General features: G+C 47.1%; 1 protein-coding gene across 1 annotated transcript in view; it reads left to right on the top strand.

Annotated features, from left to right (window-relative positions):
- Window positions 1–18669, top strand: part of CCDC83 (coiled-coil domain containing 83) — a 472571-nt gene that overhangs the window by 131512 nt on the left and 322390 nt on the right. The window contains exon 3 of the mRNA XM_069639776.1: window positions 11379–11463. Within this exon, the coding sequence (XP_069495877.1) occupies window positions 11379–11463 (85 nt within the window). The remainder of the gene's footprint in view (window positions 1–11378; window positions 11464–18669) is intronic.

The following is an 18669-nucleotide window of genomic DNA, read 5'->3' as shown; positions in this document are numbered from 1 at the left end:
GGTTGTGGCTGTGATTCCTCCTGGGTCTGCACCATCTCCTCCTCAACAGCATCAAGTGCCTCATCACCTGCAAAAACATGAAAGATAACAAATGGATACAGGCATGAGCACCATAGCACACACACATAGGCCTGACGAGGGAGAGATCCAGTACATAAATGACACATGTCCCACATGACAATAACCCTGGCATGCATGCACTGTCAATGAGTTGGAAGGGGAGGCAAAAAGCAGACACTGAGGACTCCAAGATGGAAAAGCAACACATGTGCTGTATGCTGGATAGCACTGGCATCACACATTAGCCTGTGAGTGGCATGTCCAATACACATACATGACACATGCCAGCACACAGATGGCACGTATCATAGCCATGGTACATTTGACAAGTACAGCCAGGTGGTAGGAAATAAGTACTGTCACCCATCCATGTGAGATGGCAGGCACATGGATACATCAGTGGTTGGTCACTTCAACATGACAGAAGACAACAGTCATGTTCAACATTCAAACAGGGCCCAAAACTGATTGTGTGCAGGCCATATGTAGGTACACGTTACTCAATCAGCCAGAATGGTGAAATCATTCCCATAACAAGGTAATAAATGTGGGCCATTGTGGGGTGTAATCCATGACTGAAGTATGTTACATTTGTGCCAGTACGGCAAAAAAATGTGTGGTAAAAATGGCAAGGATTAAAACAATCAGGCTGAATGAACAGGAACACATTTTGAACAATGTTGTTGCAAGATGACAGTTGAAGGGCAACTGCAGTAATCAGGTGCAAATTGGCAACTGTGGTCAGAAGGGATGCTGCCATACCCAAACCCAAGGCCAGGGAATGGTTTGGAGGGACCACATGGCTGACCCATACCAGTCATGATTACACACCCTCACCTGGCACTCAATCAGAACACATCACCCAAGCAACATACACATGGATTGCACACACATGCATGGGCACTCACCGGACAATGCTTCAAGATCTGGTAGGTCTCCCACGCCTTGGATGTGATCATGTGTGATGAAGGCTCCAGCGACAGACTCCTATTCAGTGAGTTGGTCGTCCTCTGGTGGAGACCCACCACCAGTTACCAGAGTAGAGGCATGATTGGAAGTCAGCTTGTTCTTTGCTCTGTGTTTCAGGTAATTCCACTGCGTAGAGCAATCACCTGTGCGATTCACGAATCCAAGGGAACTAATGCGGTCCACGATGGTCTGCCAGTGGGCCCTACGTTTGAGCAGGCGTTGTCTTACAGCCTGCAGTCACCACCATTTTGTGGCTATGGGCCGACGCATAGCCCACAAGTGCATCTATTTCGGCGTCATTGAAACTAGGCTTCCTTGACGTGCCGGAGTGTGTAGCCGTGTCTGGGGTCCAGCCTGTACTGCAAGAGCACCCTTCTTCTTCAAGGAAGGTGGTGCGGACCCTGAGTGGCTTATGCCGCTCTGGTTGGTAGGGGCAAAAGCGCAGGTGGACTGGGCACTGGAAGTTTCCAAAGGCACAATGACCGAAGGTCTCACTGCAGGCATGGGCTGCAGGGTGATGTTGGCAGGACCAACCTCGTTGTGATGAACTTGGACCGCCACTGTCCCGGCTGGGAGACTCAGAGCTGGGGTGGATTGAGCTGCAGCTGCCTCTTCAGCCTCCTCACCATGGCTACTTGGGGCAGCAGATGACATTGCTGCCCCAGATCCACGTGGCCTGGGGCAGCAGATGACATTGCTGCCCCAGATCCACGTGGCCTGGTGACAGCAACTTTCACTGCCACATGTGGCTTTGACTTGGTGACACGGAAGTCAGCTTGGGAGTCATCCTGTGCCGGTTCTGTTGACAATATGGGCTGGTTTAAAAAGCGCTGAGCTGGGATGGTGTCAGCTACATTTCCCCAAACATTGGGGGGGGCATAGGTGTCCCTGATTGGTCCTCCACCCACTGGCCTCTTGGGCCACCCTGCACATCCTGGCCACGTCCCCTACGGCACCCACCTCTTTGAGCTCAGCCACCTTTGTCTCCCTTACTGCTTTATCACCTTCCAACCTTGGCACTGATGTTGTTGTGCATATGGGAGTTGCAGTAAACAATTGTCCTGGGCAATTGGGGTGAAAGGGGTAGGGTACTAGATGGAATTCGTACCCTAGTGCTCTAGCAAGGCTGTCTGTGACCCCTGGGGGAAGATGACGGGTCACGCAACGCACAGGCACCCCAAAAACAATATTTAACGTGCACACAACCCCTGGTAGACCACGTGCGTGGAAAAATGAACCTGCACTACGCTGTGGCACCCAGAAACACAAAAATAAGCGTATGCATGGTACACGCAGCCTACAATGACCTCTGAACGGGTACGCGACACACGGGGCAACCACAGTTGGAAAATACGTGCGCGACTCACCGTATGCCTGGAAAAAGAATGTGAAAAAGGCACACGTGTTCGCGTTGGCAACACCCCCGCCAAAAGAAGAATTGATCGCTGTCTGAGTAAACAGGGAGTACGAACTGGAACCATTGTGAAGTTATTGCGTGTGAACTGACAAGAAGTACAAGAATCCCCTGCTCACTCTCCACAAAAAGTACGTACAAGAAAATGGCATCCTACGCGTACCTTTTAAGCCAGCCCACACGTGCAACGTCACTTACGCGCGTACGCGCTAAGGCCCTTTCCTCCAATTGCATGTAGTCACACCCAGATGTGCAGTTTTTGCACGTGTACAATCAACATGCACCCGTGTTGAGGGAAACGCCCTTGCGCGTCACGTCACAGACGAGCTTACGCGCTATGGGCCTTTCCTCGAATTACACGCTGAGGTGCAGTTTTTTCACGTGCCAAATCCCCCTGTCTCAAGCTGGCCAAGCAACAACACACAGAAGACCACGCTCCTGCCCAGAAGGCCATTATCCTGCCCCTCAGAGCCCTGAGCACGCTCCCACCTGCCATCTGCTGCCTGCCTGCCTGCCTGCTGCCCATGTGCCCTGCTGTTTGGTGCCTGCACGTCAGCCATCTGCAGGGGTGCAGTTGCTATGACCACCCCTGCTGTAAGTGAAGACTCCCGACTGGGATACCATTGCTTCACAGCCCAGCCCCAGGAACCAGTTGCCCACCCACACCTGCCTCTGGGGTTGCCATGTCGGACACAACACCATCTGGCACCACTGGCAACCCCCAGCCAGTGAGGCATAGGCCTACCAGCTTCAGTGCCAGTGAAGTTGGTATCCTGGTAGAGCAAGTCCTGGGGCAGTATGATGTCCTCTTTGGAAGTTTGCGCGCTGACAATGAAGGACGGAAGAGGATCTGGATGGACATCGTGACTGCCATCAACGAGAAGGGGGTGGCAGTCTGTGACATTCAACACGTCCGGAAGCGCTGGGAGGACTTCTGGTCCAGGACCCTCAACAAGGCCAGGCACCTCTTGAAGGCAGCGGATGCCAAGGGGTGCCGGGTCCACCTAACCAACAACCAAATGAGGGTCCTGGAACGTATACGCCCAGCGCTCCACCTCCAGGTCCTTGAGAGGCAGACCCGTATGGAGTCGAGCGGTAAGTGTACATGTGTACTGATTGGACGCTGTGCATGTTGAGGTGTGGCAGGACTGTGCAGGTTGTACAAATGTCTGTGTAGGGCCATGTATGCATGTGTATGTACAGGGAAATGAGCCTGCTGCATGTGAGTGCTCTCATGTGTGAGACACATCTATGGTGTATGTCTTGGTAAGCATGCTTGGCAAATGCAGGTGTGGATGCACACATTTTTTAAATCCTGTGTATGTACTGTGGCATGGTTGTGGTGTCGCACATGGATGCTGCTTCCACCTGCATGTATCTGCACTATGTACATTTGCATGTGTGTGTATTTGACAAGTGTTCAACTGTGATACACCGTGGATGCATGTGACACTGACATGTAGGAGGCTGATTGCCAGATGTGACATGGATGGGGATGTTATCACAGCGACAGGTGGTGGAGATGTACAGATGCATGTATGTCTGGTGGCGTGTGTGCATGTGTTCTTCACTGCCCGTGTTGCATGTGACATCAGGCTGACCTTCGGCAGCTCATGCTGTTGTTTGTGTATGGATGGTGCTGCCTGGTGCAACATTCCTGTTGATGTGCTCATGTGTGTGAGTTGAAATGACACGTGTGTTAGAGAGTGTGATCCCATGTTTGAAGTTTGACACTGCCACTCATGTAAAACTGTAATGTGTGTATCAGACCATTGTACAGTGCCCTGATGCCTGTGTTCTATCTCTCCCTGTCTGCAGCGTCAACTAATGAAGAGGGCGGAGACGTTGCTATGGAGCTAAGCGGCAGGGATCGCACCGCCAGCCGGAGACGCAAGGCCCAGCTCCCCTCCCAGGTTGTCATCTCGTTGGGGAGTGAGGAGTCTGGTGCCATGTCCGTGGCCGCAGCTGCCGAGGGTAGGTCCAAGAGGCGGAGGTTGGAGGTGGACTCCTCAGCAGCATAAGGGGCAGCTGAGACCCCACAAGGTCCGATGGAGGAAGATGGCACCGAGTCATCCAGGTTGGTGGGGGGGTTGGTTGAGGAGGAGGCCGTGGAAGGGACAGACACGGGGTCTGGAGGGGGGATTCCACTGGTGCTAGTGGTGCAGTCCAGGGGTAGGGACAGGAGGCAGCACATGCCGCGTGGAGGTGCCTCTGTGTAATCCTGTCCCCGATCCTGTGACTGCATCATCCCGCACCAGCAGGGATGCCTACGTCCAGACCCGTTTTTAGGGAGGGGATGAGCGCACAACAACTGGCCTTCCTCTCCCTGCGGACATGGCAATGCGGGAATGAGTTGAGCCTGTCCTGGCTGGGATGGCGTTGCATCAACGGGGCATGCGAGGTGACCTGCAGTGTTTTCGTGAAGACACTGCACGTCATCTCGGATGCCTCTTTGACCGCGTCGACCTACTGGGACGGGTCACCAGGACTGGATTCCTCCGTCTGCTGGACCTTCTTCTGACCCCCTCCTCACCTGAACCCCCTATGCGCCAGTCGTACTCCGTGCCATCTTCCGGCCCATGTATCACCTGGGTACTCTATGGAGCAGCCTCTGACCCAGCGGGCCAGGCTGGTGGAGGACACATCCCTGCCACAGTCGGGAGTCGGAGGTCAAGCAGGGGTGGCCACACCAACAACTTCACCCCAGCAGGAGGAGGATGTGCAGGCATCAAGAGCCAGGGCCCAGGCACAGCAGCAGCAGGCTCAGGGTGGGAGCGATGATGGCTCTGGGCCATCAACATCAGAGGGGCAGGCATCGGCCGGAGGGCAGGAGGACCCTGGATTGGGAGTATCTTCCGTGTGGCAGCGGTTGGGCCAGTACATAGATGCTGAGCGGCGACGGGCGGAAGAGGCACGGCTCACTATGGTCAGGGCGGAAAACTCCATGTGCAGGGCGTGCCGAGTGCTTCGAGGCAATTCGCAAGGAGTTGGAGTTGGACATGGCGTCATTCTGCGAAACCTCGGGGCCATGGAACAGGCCCGCCTCCAGGATATAGAACAGGAGTTCGATGATGCCCTGGCCCGGGAAATCGGCAAGTGAGCCGTAGGACTTGCCCGCCGCCATTGTATATAGTTAGTTAGTGTTAGGTTTCATTTATGTTTTTCTTTCATTTGGGGCACTTGGACTATGCCCCACCTTTTTGTAGATAATTCTTCATTAGGTAGTATTTTTTGTAGGGTTCATTTCAATGGTTGGGCTCATGGACCCTGGATTTGTTATTTGTATATAGTTGAACAGTGGATTTATCATAATTTTTATTTTATTTTTCACCATGGAGCAATGGATTTTACTTATTTCTTTCTGTTTGGATTTGCTTTGTTGGACGGTGACTTTGGACACATTTTCATTTGGATTTATTTGGATTCTGATTTCATATTTTTTTTCATTTAGGAACATGCTGCATTTTATTTATTATTTACATTATTGTGTGATTTCATTCCATTCACTTCATTTTGTGTTGAATACATTTTTGTTTCATACTTCAATGTGTGGTATTCTCTCATTGGTTTCATGCATGTCACGATGTGGGTTTTCACATTCACTAGCACCCATTGTGTGTGTGTGACGGACATGTGTTGATGTACATACATGCCATTTGGGTTGTTTCATGTAATGGGCATTTCAATGTGGGGTGGATGTAATACTTGGTTGGTTCTTTGGGCAGGGGTGGCATGTGTTGGGAGTTTGTTGGCTATGAGGGCCATAATTGTGGATCATGATGACGTGTTGGAGGGGGACATGAGTAGGGGCCTGCTGGCAGGTGCCTGTCACTGCCGGGTGGGTGGGGGTGCAGGGGGACATGAGTCGGGGCCTGCTGGCAGGTGCCTGTCACTGCCGGGTGGATGGGGGTGCAGGGGGACATGAGTCGGGCCTGCTGGCAGGTGCCTCTCAGTGCCGGGTGGGGGGGGTGCAGGGGGACATGAGTCGGGGCCTGCTGGCAGGTGCCTGTCGCTGCCGGGTGGGTGTGGGTGCAAGGGGGCATGAGTCGGGGCCTGCTGGCAGGTGCCCGTCACTGCCGGGTGGGTGAGGGTGCAGGGGGACATGAGTCGGGGCCTGCTGGCAGGTGCCTCTCACTGCCGGGTGGGTGGGGGTGCAGAGGGGCATGAGTCGGGGCCTGCTGGCAGGTGCCTGTCACTGCCGGGTGGGTGGGGGTGCAGGGGGACATGAGTCGGGGCCTGCTGGCAGGTGCCTGTCGCTGCCGGGTGGGTGGGGGTGCAGGGGGGCATGAGTCGGGGCCTGCTGGCAGGTGCCTGTCACTGCCGGGTGGGTGTGGGTGCAGGGGGACATGAGTCGGGGCCTGCTGGCAGGTGCCTCTCACTGCCGGGTGCAGGGGGACATGAGTCGGGGCCTGCTGGCAGGTGCCTGTCGCTGCCGGGTGGGTGGGGGTGCAGGGGGGCATGAGTGGGGGCCTGCTGGCAGGTGCCTCTCACTGCCGGGTGGGTGGGGGTGCAGAGGGGCATGAGTCGGGGCCTGCTGGCAGGTGCCTGTCACTGCCGGGTGGGTGGGGGTGCAGGGGGACATGTGTCGGGGCCTGCTGGCAGGTGCCTGTCACTGCCGGGTGGGTGGAGGTCCAGGGGGACATGAGTCGGTGCTCACTGGTGCATGGTGACATGTGGGCTGGCTGGGGGGCATGCCCAGGGTGGATGGGCTACCTGCAGTGCATTCCCGCAACTTAGCTGTTTTTTCTGTCTCAGTTTTCAAGTGTTTCATGTCCCTTCTAAACAAATATGCCTGGACAACTTATATTGGCATTAAAATACCCAAATCCTTTCAAGGCCGCACCTTCACATTATAAAATGATAATGGCATGCCTTAAAAAACACATAAAATGTATATAATAGCATATCATCAGATCTTAAAAGGCCCAACACTGCTTTATATTACAGCTCTAATAAAATCATGACATCACCGAGCTTTATATTACAGGTCTATTAAATATACTAGCAAGCCTTAAAGGCCAATCCCCCCTGCTCGTCATCATCGCGGCAACAAACCCTAACTCTCACCATCTACTCCTATGTCTGGGCAAAGTTTATTCAACTTTTATTGGCATTAAAATACCCCAAACCCTCCAAAGCCTCTCCTTTATGTTATAAAATGATAACAGTGCACCCTAAAAAGCACAAGCTCTTTTATATTCCATCTATCTATAGAACAGCATATCACCGGGCCTTAAAATGCCCAGCGCTGCTTTATATTACAGCTCTAATAAAATTATGACATCACCCATTTTATCAAGCCTTGAAGGCCAAAACCACTCCTGCGTCATCGCTGTGTCTCCAAACCCTAACAATCGCCGTCTAACTCCTCACAACTCAGTTTGCCCTCGGCCAAGCAACAGCACACATGCGCTGCTCCCAGGTTTATATAGATTTAATATAAAGTTTATATGAACTTTATAGCAAATCATCTCAACATCGTATCAAAGTACACACTTTATATTCAGTTTATATAAATCTGATATTAATTTGATATACATTTGATATAACTTGTATATTACATTTATTTTAAATTGATATTAAAAAAACCTATAACACAGAGGGCAGTATTAATACCAGAAGCAGGGGGCGTTGCCACCTGTAAAAATGTGATTGCTTTAAAATGGGGGCCCCATCTACTACTGATGCCAGTGGGCATTCTGAAGGAAGGTCATGTGCAACTGAGTAGAAACAGTGGAGGCTGAACTTTCGCTAAGGCATAGTCACTTTACGTAGCATCACTTAGCCAAACATCATAAAAGATGGAGAAAGAATGTTTTACATGGGTATAAATAAACAAATAAATGTGACCAACAGTGACGTTTCTGAAGCAAAAAAGGGTGTCTGTTATTTGGTGGTGTGTTGGGCAAGACATGGCAGACATAACTACTTCAAAATCATTCTACCACCCCAACCTAACCAACAACACATCTCAACACACCACTCTGGCACTGAAACACTGGTTACACTACATTGTAAGCCGCACACAGTTACAGCAGATAGGCCAACACAACTCTCCACACTCCTTAAACACTACTCTTACAGACGCCACAATCAACTACACAGACAAGTCACATAAGCAAACTGCAGCATACATTAATCACTGCTCCAGACAACGTACAAAATATCTAAAACGTACATACCACATGAAGCTATATGTTTTAAGATTTGCACATGTCAACATTGAAACAAAGTTGCCTGGCCTTGCTTCTATGTTAGGCAGCCACTACACCCCTTGTAGATCATAAATCTCCAAGAACCTGTGAAAATGGCAGAAGGTGTGTTATACAATACTCAATAACATAGCATAGAAGGGTGTATCAAAGTGTTTCACTCATTCTCCGGTGGGACGGTACTCTGGACAGCTCAATGATTCGATGTGTTTTTACAGTAGAAATTCCACTGCAGTATTTTAGCCTATTTTCTACAGATACTTTTTCCACGTAAAATGCAAGTAATATCCCCTAACCCATCCAAATCCCGTATTACCTCACCCAAATTCCCAACCAGCATTTTGCTGTGCATTTCTGCAATAAAAAGACTGGGTACCTGATGATTGGCAGGCACAGGGAAGGAAATCAATGTTAGTTCATCGCAGTCAGTCCACTGTACTAGAATCTCTAGTGGAGTGACTGGCTGGTCTGCCTGTCAAATCGAGTGTTATGGGACTGAGAGAGAGCCCGTGCAGCAGTAGCCCAATTCTAGGTAATGTCTCAAAGGCCATTAATAAAGCCATTAATAAAGGACGACGAGGGGGCACAATTTTGCCCACAAAATGATTACTTTTGCTCCATTTTATGGCAGTCTTTTTTTGAATAGTGTGAACTTAATCACTCATTGTTTTTGCATTTAAGTCACCATGAGATTACATTATTTCCCCCAGGATCACACACTTAGTTTAAACTGGGATTTTAAGCTGCCCCTGCAGTTTTCTGAGCTTCACTTCAAACAAATATTTATGTTTTGGCTTTCAAGGACTACAATAATACTGTCATACAGTGATTAATTGCAAAATACACCAATCACATAGTAAAGCACATGGCAACATGTAAATCCTTAGGTAAAAAAGTTAAGCTAAAAGAATATAAATGAGGTTTCATTTTGACATCCATCCTTAATAGAAAAGAACAAGTCTCAGAATTAAAAATAATGCAAGTCTAAAATTCTCCTGTTCTACTTTTAGCACTTTAAGACGCTCACAAATAAATGTGCAGTAAGGTCACCTGGGCATAGAGATTGTACCAAACTTTCAGCTTGGTGTTAGGCATGATGGTAAGAACAGATTACTAGCCACATAAAATCAAACCCATTTTTCCATGTCAAGCTAGCAGACATCATCCATATAAAAGAATCTTTCTTTAACTGCCTTGGTAGCAGGCACAGATTTGGTAGGTAACTGGAGAGATGTAGTTTCTTTCATTTGGAAATGTCCTATCACTGTGCAATTGACTAAACACTCATGCTTAAGAAAGACACTGCTAACAAAAGGCATCTATCTATCTACATTTATAAAAGTGAAAATCTGTGGGTTTGTGGCGTAGTGTTCCTTATTCAATTCCACATCATTTCAACAATCTGCATCAAGATTTGCATAGTTACCTGCTAGGACCCTCCAGACAATAATGACTACATAACATTTGGACACCCCACCCTTTTCCCCGGATTTCAGCAAAAGTGAAAATGTGTGTGGGTTTGTGGCTTTGCGTTTGTTCCCTATACAATTCCATACCGTTTCACCAATCTTAGTCCTATGCCCATCCCGTTCCTCCATACTTATGGGACATTTCTGGCCTTTGGTCAGGACCAGAGGACTTTTCAGTAGCACCCAAAAACATGAGTCCTTATTTGTGTTATACGAGGGCCTGGGCATGTGCCGCCATAGCCCGACCCAGAGCCTCGCCCTTCAATCCTTTTCCCCACGCAGTCGGGATCGGACGTGTGGTAACACCTGCGGGTTTGTCCGTGCGCTATTTCTAGGCCTGGGTTTGTGTCATGCATATCCTGCGGGCGTCAGTATGTGGAGACAGATCCCCACAACCTTAAAGTGGCTCTACTCGCTGGATTGATTTCCGAGGATCCCGTCAAGAGGGCTAAAAAATGGTACTGGCTTCCACACCTAGAGGCATTGCCTTGCAGCACGCAGTCTCTTGCCTATTTAACTGCCTGAAAGTCTTGTTCAAGTGAATTATATGAACTCAGTGTTTCTCTTTCCACTTCTCCAGTAGTCGATTATATGACCCAATTCCATTATCATGTGGATCACAACTGACCATCCACGCATTTCTAGGGTGGTCTGGTCCTCCCTAGGAGGACCATCTGATTTTGTACACAATAGCATAGCACAACACCCTGACCATAGTCTCTTCAGGGTCTATTCTTCAGTTTCATTAGTTTGTGGCACCTTCATCAGTCAGCGTCATTCTGTTGCTAGAGTGTGAAAGGCCAGGGGTCATCAAGGGAGCTTGCCTTTTCTCTGCATAATGCTTATTCATGTGGTGTTGAGCAAAAACTGTGCTATGGATAGGGGTAGATGGAAAATGTGAGTGAGTGTCACAAATCCTCGCTTCTGTATGTTTCTGGTACTGTGATGTGCAGGCAAGTGAACATTCTGTGTTGTCCTTAGCTTGTTCTTTTCTCATTAAAATAATAGCAGAGGAACAAGTTAAAAATATTACTGCTTGACAGAACAGTGGTTGATTTGATCTACTTTGGTTTGTGTGAATTGTGGGTCTCTCTTTAAGGCATTCAACAATTGTAATCATGTGAAATGGTGCCTGACGTATGACAGCCAGAACCTATTGGCTTTGCCAATACGTGTTTGCTTCCTTGTTTTCACTTTTCTGTCACGAAAACAGAAACACATTTTGATTGAAGTGCCTTTTGCTTCTTTCATCAGGATTCACATTAAAGAGGCGGCCATTGACGAATATCTCCTAGAGTTAAAAGACGTCGAGGAAAAGAACAGACGCTTCAAAGAAAGGGTAAGTTTAACAGTAATTAATGTTTATGTTCCATGCAGGTAATTGCTAGCCATAGACGGTTTAAGCCAGCATGCTTGCAGGAGTTCACATTTTAAGACTACACGTAATTATCTTAAGAAAGCTCCAATGAATACCACCCAGGTTGAATACCACGTTGCAATTAAAATATTACGAGTACAGCCAGTTCACGTAGCAAAAGAATACGTGCAAATCCTGGGAAAAACTATTTGATTGAACTACTACTAAAGCAAAGGCAGGGAAATTCCAAAATGAATGAAATTGGAGCCTTAACATTGCCCTTCAAAATTACATTTTGGGAATCTTTACAGATTTCTCACTGCAAACTTGCACGCACGCTGTAGACCAGGCTTGTCCAACCTTTTTGAATGTGGGGCCGAAGCATTAACTTTTTGTCACCCGGTGGGCCGGCGAGCTAAAAGTGAACACCCGCACCCAAAGCAGTATATTCAAAAGCAATGGTGTGTGACTTTTGACACAAGAACATCACAGGCATAGCCATGCAGTCCCAAAGATAACTTTTGGTGTCAGGGGCAGTGATCAAAGGTTAGTTTCTTGTGATTTCTTCCAGTGTGTATGTGTTGATATTTCTCTGAAATAGTGGGGGCGACCGAGTGTAGCAAGGGAGCTATAACGATCTAGGGAGGATTTGGGAGACTTTTTTTCAAAATAATGGGCTGAAATTGTGCATTTTACAGCACGGTTAAACAGATTTACAGGTACACCCAACCCAAAAAGACTTTTAGAAATTGAGGGACAGACTTGCTTTGCATCTGTGCCTCCCATACACAATCCTCGCACACATGCATGCACAAACACATTTGTATTTTCTTACACGTTTCCCACCGGACTCAGCGCGATGCTGCCTCCTCAGCTGCTCCCTGCTCCATAGGCTTCTGACTCCCTCGTAGGCACAGATAGGAATCTGGAAGCAGGGAGAGCTTTCTGGTTCCTGTAATGCACGAATGAGCCTGCACACTGACATCTGTAAATGCCCACACCGCGCTGCTGAGTGGGCATTTACAGATTTTGGGTGGGCCTTGCCCACTCAGGCCCTACCCTGCCTACGCCTCTGCTTTAATCTCTCCCTCTCCTCCGCCGGCATTCCTTCCTCCTTCAAACGCTCATTGATTATCTCTATTCTTAAAAAAATGTCTCTTGACCTTTCTAGTCCTGCTAATGTGTGTTCTATTTCTCTTCTTCTGTATCTTTCCAAAATTCTCAAACTCATTGTTTATACCCAAGTTTCTTCTTTTCAGTATCATCACTCTGTACTTTCTCCGCTTCAATCTGGATTTCGTCTTTCGCACTCCACAGAAACTGCACTTTCATAGTGTCACTAACATTCTACTCTCTGCTCGTCATGCTAAGCACTCATTTATCTTGATTCTACTCGATATTTCTGCAGCTTTTGACACAGTGGATCATCAACTACTACTTTCCTTTTTTGCTTCTTTGGGATTTGCTGGTTCTATGCTGTCCTGTTTTCAGTTCTATGCCCCCAATCGCTCCTTCTCAATCTCTTGGGCTGGGAGGATCTCTGATACTCTCCCCCTCCAGCGGAGTGTACCCCACAGTTCTGTACTTGGTCATCTTTTCTTCTCCCTCTAAAACACCTCTTCTCTTTCTTACATCATCAGCTCTTTTGGCCTTCAATGTCATTTCTAAGCTGATGACTCCCAAATCTTCTTATGTTCCTCTTCATTTTCTGACACTATTCATTCCACTATCACTGCCTGTCTCCTTTCTGTACAGTCCTGGATGCATTTTTGCTTTCTCCAACTCAACCCTGTAAAAAATGAAATTCTCTTCTTCCCTACTAGAATCCCCTCTAAAGCGCCTCCTCCTTTCGCCATCTCGTTTACCCCTCTCTCATCCCTCTCTCCTCTTCGGCCCAGAATCTTGGTGCCTCTTTTGACCCCACTCTCTACGTTGCTACTCATAATTCCAACACAACTCGTTCCTGTTGTCTTCAACTTTTCAACATTCATAAACCTCTGGCTTTTCTCACCTTTCAAGCAACTAAGCTTCTCATTTCATTTCTCGTTCTATCCCGTCTCGACTATTGCTCAGACCTACTTATCACATTCCCTGCCTGTTGGTTTTCACCACTCTCTACGTTGCTACTCATAATTCCAAAACAACTCGTACCTGTTGTCTTCAACTTTTCAACATCCATAAACCTGTGACTTTTCTCACCTTTCAAGCAACTAAGCTTCTCATTTCATTTCTCGTTCTATCCCGTCTCGACTATTGCTCAGACCTACTTATCACATTCCCTGCCTGTTGGTTTTCACCACTATGCTCAATCTTTAATCCCTCTACCCATAATATTTTTTCTCGCCCCCCCCCCCCTCGTTCCTCTATTTCCTCTTCTTTTTGTTCCATCTCTTGGTCTTCCTGCAAATCTCAGCTCTTTTTACATTTTTATGTATCATATTTAAATCCCTCAATGGCCTGGCTCCTCCTTACCTCGCTCCCTTGGCCCCTTTCTACATTCCCCCTCGTTCCTTAAGCTCACAATCTCTCTTTCTTCTATCAGTTCCTAAACCTCCTTGTGCTCAATCTCGTGTCCGCTCTTTTACTTTACTTGCCCCTAAGTTCTGGAATTCCCTACCTCTCCCCATACGTTCTTACTTCACACTTTCTACTTTCCACTCCCTCTTAGAAGCTCACTTCCCCATGATGTTGTTTGTCATTTTGTTTTTCCTAATATATTGCACTATGTTTGCTTATGTGCAGCACTTTGGCGAATGTGCTTTATAAATGTAATAAATGCAAATACTTCACATACCCGATGAAATGTCATGAGCCCAATAATTTTTGTTCTATTAAGATAAACAGAATGTCTTTCTTACATGCCTCATATGATGGTGATACAAAACAATAACTTGTCCATGCACTGAACCAACATCGATCCCACACCCCAGGGAACTGAATATCATCCAGATCATTCTTAAGAATCTGGGAAAAGAGAGTTGGGCATTCTGTGAACCCTGTGGGAGGCATGTCCACATGTATTGCAGGTCAGAATGAGTAACGGCAAGCGCATAATAACTATCTGCAAGGATCAGAATAGAGAAAAGGGCTGAACTTAAATCAAGAACAGAAAAACACATAGCTGTGTGCGGAATACCTGCCAATATAGTTGCTGTATTTGGGACTACATGAAATGCTGGCAAAACCACTGCATGTACTACTCTCAGATCTTGGACAAAAAATGCCTGGCTTCATTAATGGCCTAGAGTTGAGGTCAATAAAAGCTCCCAAGCTTACAATGCCCGTCTGTTTGCAATAGTGACATGCAGTACTGCGTGTTATAAACCTACTATTCTAGTTTTAAATACTTTGTGGATCGGGGGCACCACCACCCCAACTTTCACCTTGTCTTCTGTTATGGCTTGCTCCTCTCTAACAAACTGGTCCTCCACCTCCCACATTTGAATGAATTTGTGTTTGCATTCTTATACACCCACGGCCCTATCCATTGCTGCAAATGCTGTCATTTTAGTGCCATCAACTTGCACTCATTCATCTCTTTCTTAGGTTGATGATGAAGTTTTGGCATTAACCCCTGAACAGAAGCAGCTTCCACAGCTTCCTGACCTGTCTCGTGGGCTTGCAAATTCCACAATTCTGGATAAATTCAACCTTTCAATGATCCAAATAATCTGCTGCAGACTCGGCTTTCTTGTGTTTACTGTTTATCTTCGCCAAATCCATCTTTCAAGGGCATAGCACTGGGAGTTCCTGCACATGATTGTCTCAAGCTTGTGTCAATACCAAGACAGTCCCATATCCTCAGGGGGCCAACCACTCTCTTGATTCAAACATTGGCACACCTCTGTAGGCATTGTTACCCTCATGAGCTGTTCAGATCAGCGTTTGTCAGGCGTTCATTGGGCATTGGTCTGGGCAGGGGCTAGAATCCCTGCTCATTTCGCCAAGATGTTTACCTTGCTGTCTGCCTCATGACCTACACTCTTCTTGCACAGACCACAGTGAACCCCCAACCCCTGCCACCACCAACAGACACAAACTCCCCAGGTTTTGACGTGTGCAATTAGTGTGTTGGCAGTGACAGGGGTTATGGGGATGAGGGATAGTATAGACTTTCCAATAGGCCTGCAATCTCGAGTTTGCAGTCTCTCTGGCCCCTTTCTAGCTAAGAGTCCCAGGGGGTTTTCCTTACTTTTGCCGCAGCTGAAAGCAGTGCAATGACAGCCATGCTTTGTTCATACCGATTCTAAGGGTTGGCCTTCCAAGGGTAGGGTAGGACTGTCAGCAATTAGCATATGCACAAGGTGTGAGATGTTCCCCACAGGGGTCGCCTGGAGGCAGGGAAGGTCCCGCCATTAAGACCTATTTACACTACAGACGTGAGGACAGCAGAGGGACTGCTCGGCTGTCTCTTTGAAGTAATTGGCATGTTGGCTGAATTGAGCTCTTACATGTACAACTTTTACGCAAGTTGGTAAGATGTCTTGAGGAAATGGCAGAGAAGGCAGCCAAAGTGCCCACATACTCCTCCTAAACTGGACAGCTGTTGTGTGTGCCCTCTGTGACCACAAAAGCAATGGGACATTGCCCACTGTCGGTCTCATGCTAAACCGGATTAGACATTTTAAACAGGGGATGTGCAACACAGAGAAGAAGTCTGCAGCTCACCCTGCAGCTCCCTGAAAAGCGAACAAGACAGCATTTGTGTGGATAGAATCAGCATTTTGTAATTGCCTATGCCACTGTGTAAGCTGAGTCTAAGGTCGTAGAATAATGCTGTATGTTATCAACGAACTTCCTAAAAGAGCATCATCTGGCGATGAAGGCCATGGCTTTAGAGCAACATGCTAGGCCTATGCGAATCCACTGTGTCACGTGACACAATCCTCGCCTGCAATGGATCTTTCCACCATACCATCAAATATGACCCAATCTTTGATGGTATGGTACCCAACCAGCAGCCATGTGACCATCGTTCAGGTTCTCAGGCAAGGAAGCCTTCCCTACATTGGTAATGTCTCATGTGTCACTGGGTGTGTCTGTGCCCCGTCAGAAATAACGGTCATTGCCACAGAGCCTGATCTTAGATGTGCATTATCCAATCACATGAACAACAACAAGAAGACACCACTAGCTACCCACCTCAACCACACTACAGTTGTAGATGACCTACTCAACAAGAGATATTAAATATCATCAAGTTACTTATTCACCCAAAGGCATAGTATCAAAGAAAAACATATTTTAATTCATATATCTCAAACAATTTACTTTCATAAAACTTTTAAAACACAAATACATGCAAATGTTGTTTAAAGAAGAACACATAACAAAAAATGGAATGAAACCAACACTGTCAGCTGTTTCTCTATCGAATGCAGATGTAACTGATATGCATTTACTGGTTACGTGATGTTAGTAACAGTGACTTGAGCCATGTACAGATATTTATAAAACATGATTCACAGCGTCTACACTCTAGTGTGTTTCTGGGGCAAGGAACAGCACTTCGGTAGTCTGAATTTTGCTAGTGATGTCCCGAGACCCGTCTTCAGGACGCAGGGAATTAATGAGAGTGGTCCACTACATTTGATGCATGGAGCCTCTGCATCATTGTTGGGACCTAAAAACCGATAAAAGTCACTCAGTTAAGCAAAACGTCTACAGGGCAAGATGGTTTAGACTTTAGTAAGAACAGTAATATCGGTTCCGCATCTGGATTAATACGCAACTGTGAACAAAGAGATATAGCAAAATGCATATGGATATTAGGTGCATCTGTATCCATATGGGAGAACAACTTCAATTTAGTTTTTTAGACAGTGTGTTAACATAATTACCGTCTCTATTGGATGAATAGGACAAACGTTCCTTTCAATAATAGATTCGAAGGATCACTTTCCTTCAGAAGCAGAAAACTGTGGACTGTTTTGCCACAATGCATCAGAGTGTCTTGTTGGGGCACAACAAAAAAATTAAAATAATGTGTGCTGTCACCATATGTTACATTGTGGGCAGAAAGTACGAATATATCTCAAATTCGTATCCAAAGTAAAAACACTTAATGTCCATCTGTCAATGGATCCATGCTACGGACGCAATCGGATGGTGTATGCCTCTCTCAATGCATGGTGATGACTAAACCTGCGTTTGGTGTTTACACGCCTGTATAAAAAATGACACCCATTAGTGTGTTCCATTCCAAACAGGTGTAAAATAATAGATGTATGTAAGCGGGGTACCCGGGAAGGAGTCTGCGGAGCCACACGCTTACCTCCAAGCACCGTCAGCCGTCCCCGTATCGAAGTGTAGAAATGAATAAAGGACTTCATGTCCCTTGCATGAGTATTTAAAGGCAGCCACTCATTTCTGTCCGTGTCCGCGATGACGGATTCACGAGTCACGAGTCTTGTCCATTGTTGTTCATTGAGTCCCTAAGACAGTGGCGGCGCCATCTTAGAAGGTTTTAATTTCCTATTATCAAGTTCCGCAGAAAATGGCAACAAGACACCAAAAAGGCCTGAGTAGTCATTATATTGTGCACTATTGGCATATATGTATAGCAAGCCAAGTTAATTATACAATACAATGGGGTGCATTTCTCCTTATTTGTGGTCTGTTTGAATATCAGAATCATGTCTGAGTGTGTAGAGAGTACAAACACAGAAGCACTTATCATCACAAAACATGAAAGCAAATATGTCCACATCTACAGACCTGATGGAGTAAGGTACACAGTGTGTCCCACAGACTTAACTGTATGGCTATCCCTGTGGGCACCAACCACCAATCCAATGAACTGCTAGTGGTGTGTCAGGTGTCTACTATGGGTGAGACATCATATGTTATATGTCAGAGGGTATCAATGAACAAATAAATTCCATTTGACCGCTATGTTTAGTCCGGTCTGAGCAGTTTTGAGATCATAGATCCATGTCTGTTCTAGTTTTTTCAGTGACATATCTCTGTCACCCCCTCGTGGATGTGCCTTTGTTGTCTGTATCACAAACCAGAAGATATCTTCACAAGTGTGTTTAGCCTCTTTGAAATGGGCGACAAGTGGCTTGTCTGGTGTCTCATTGCAGATTGCTGCGCGATGTTCACTTATCCGAAGCTTGACAGGTCTTATTGTCCCACGTATATACCCGGGAAGGAGCCTACAGAGCCACACGCTTACCTCCAAGCACC

Source organism: Ambystoma mexicanum, chromosome 7q (genome assembly GCF_040938575.1).
Source record: "Ambystoma mexicanum isolate Mex_15411 chromosome 7q, UKY_AmexF1_1, whole genome shotgun sequence".
In the NCBI taxonomy this organism is placed as follows: domain Eukaryota; kingdom Metazoa; phylum Chordata; class Amphibia; order Caudata; family Ambystomatidae; genus Ambystoma; species Ambystoma mexicanum.
This window is presented reverse-complemented; position numbering and strand designations above follow the sequence as displayed.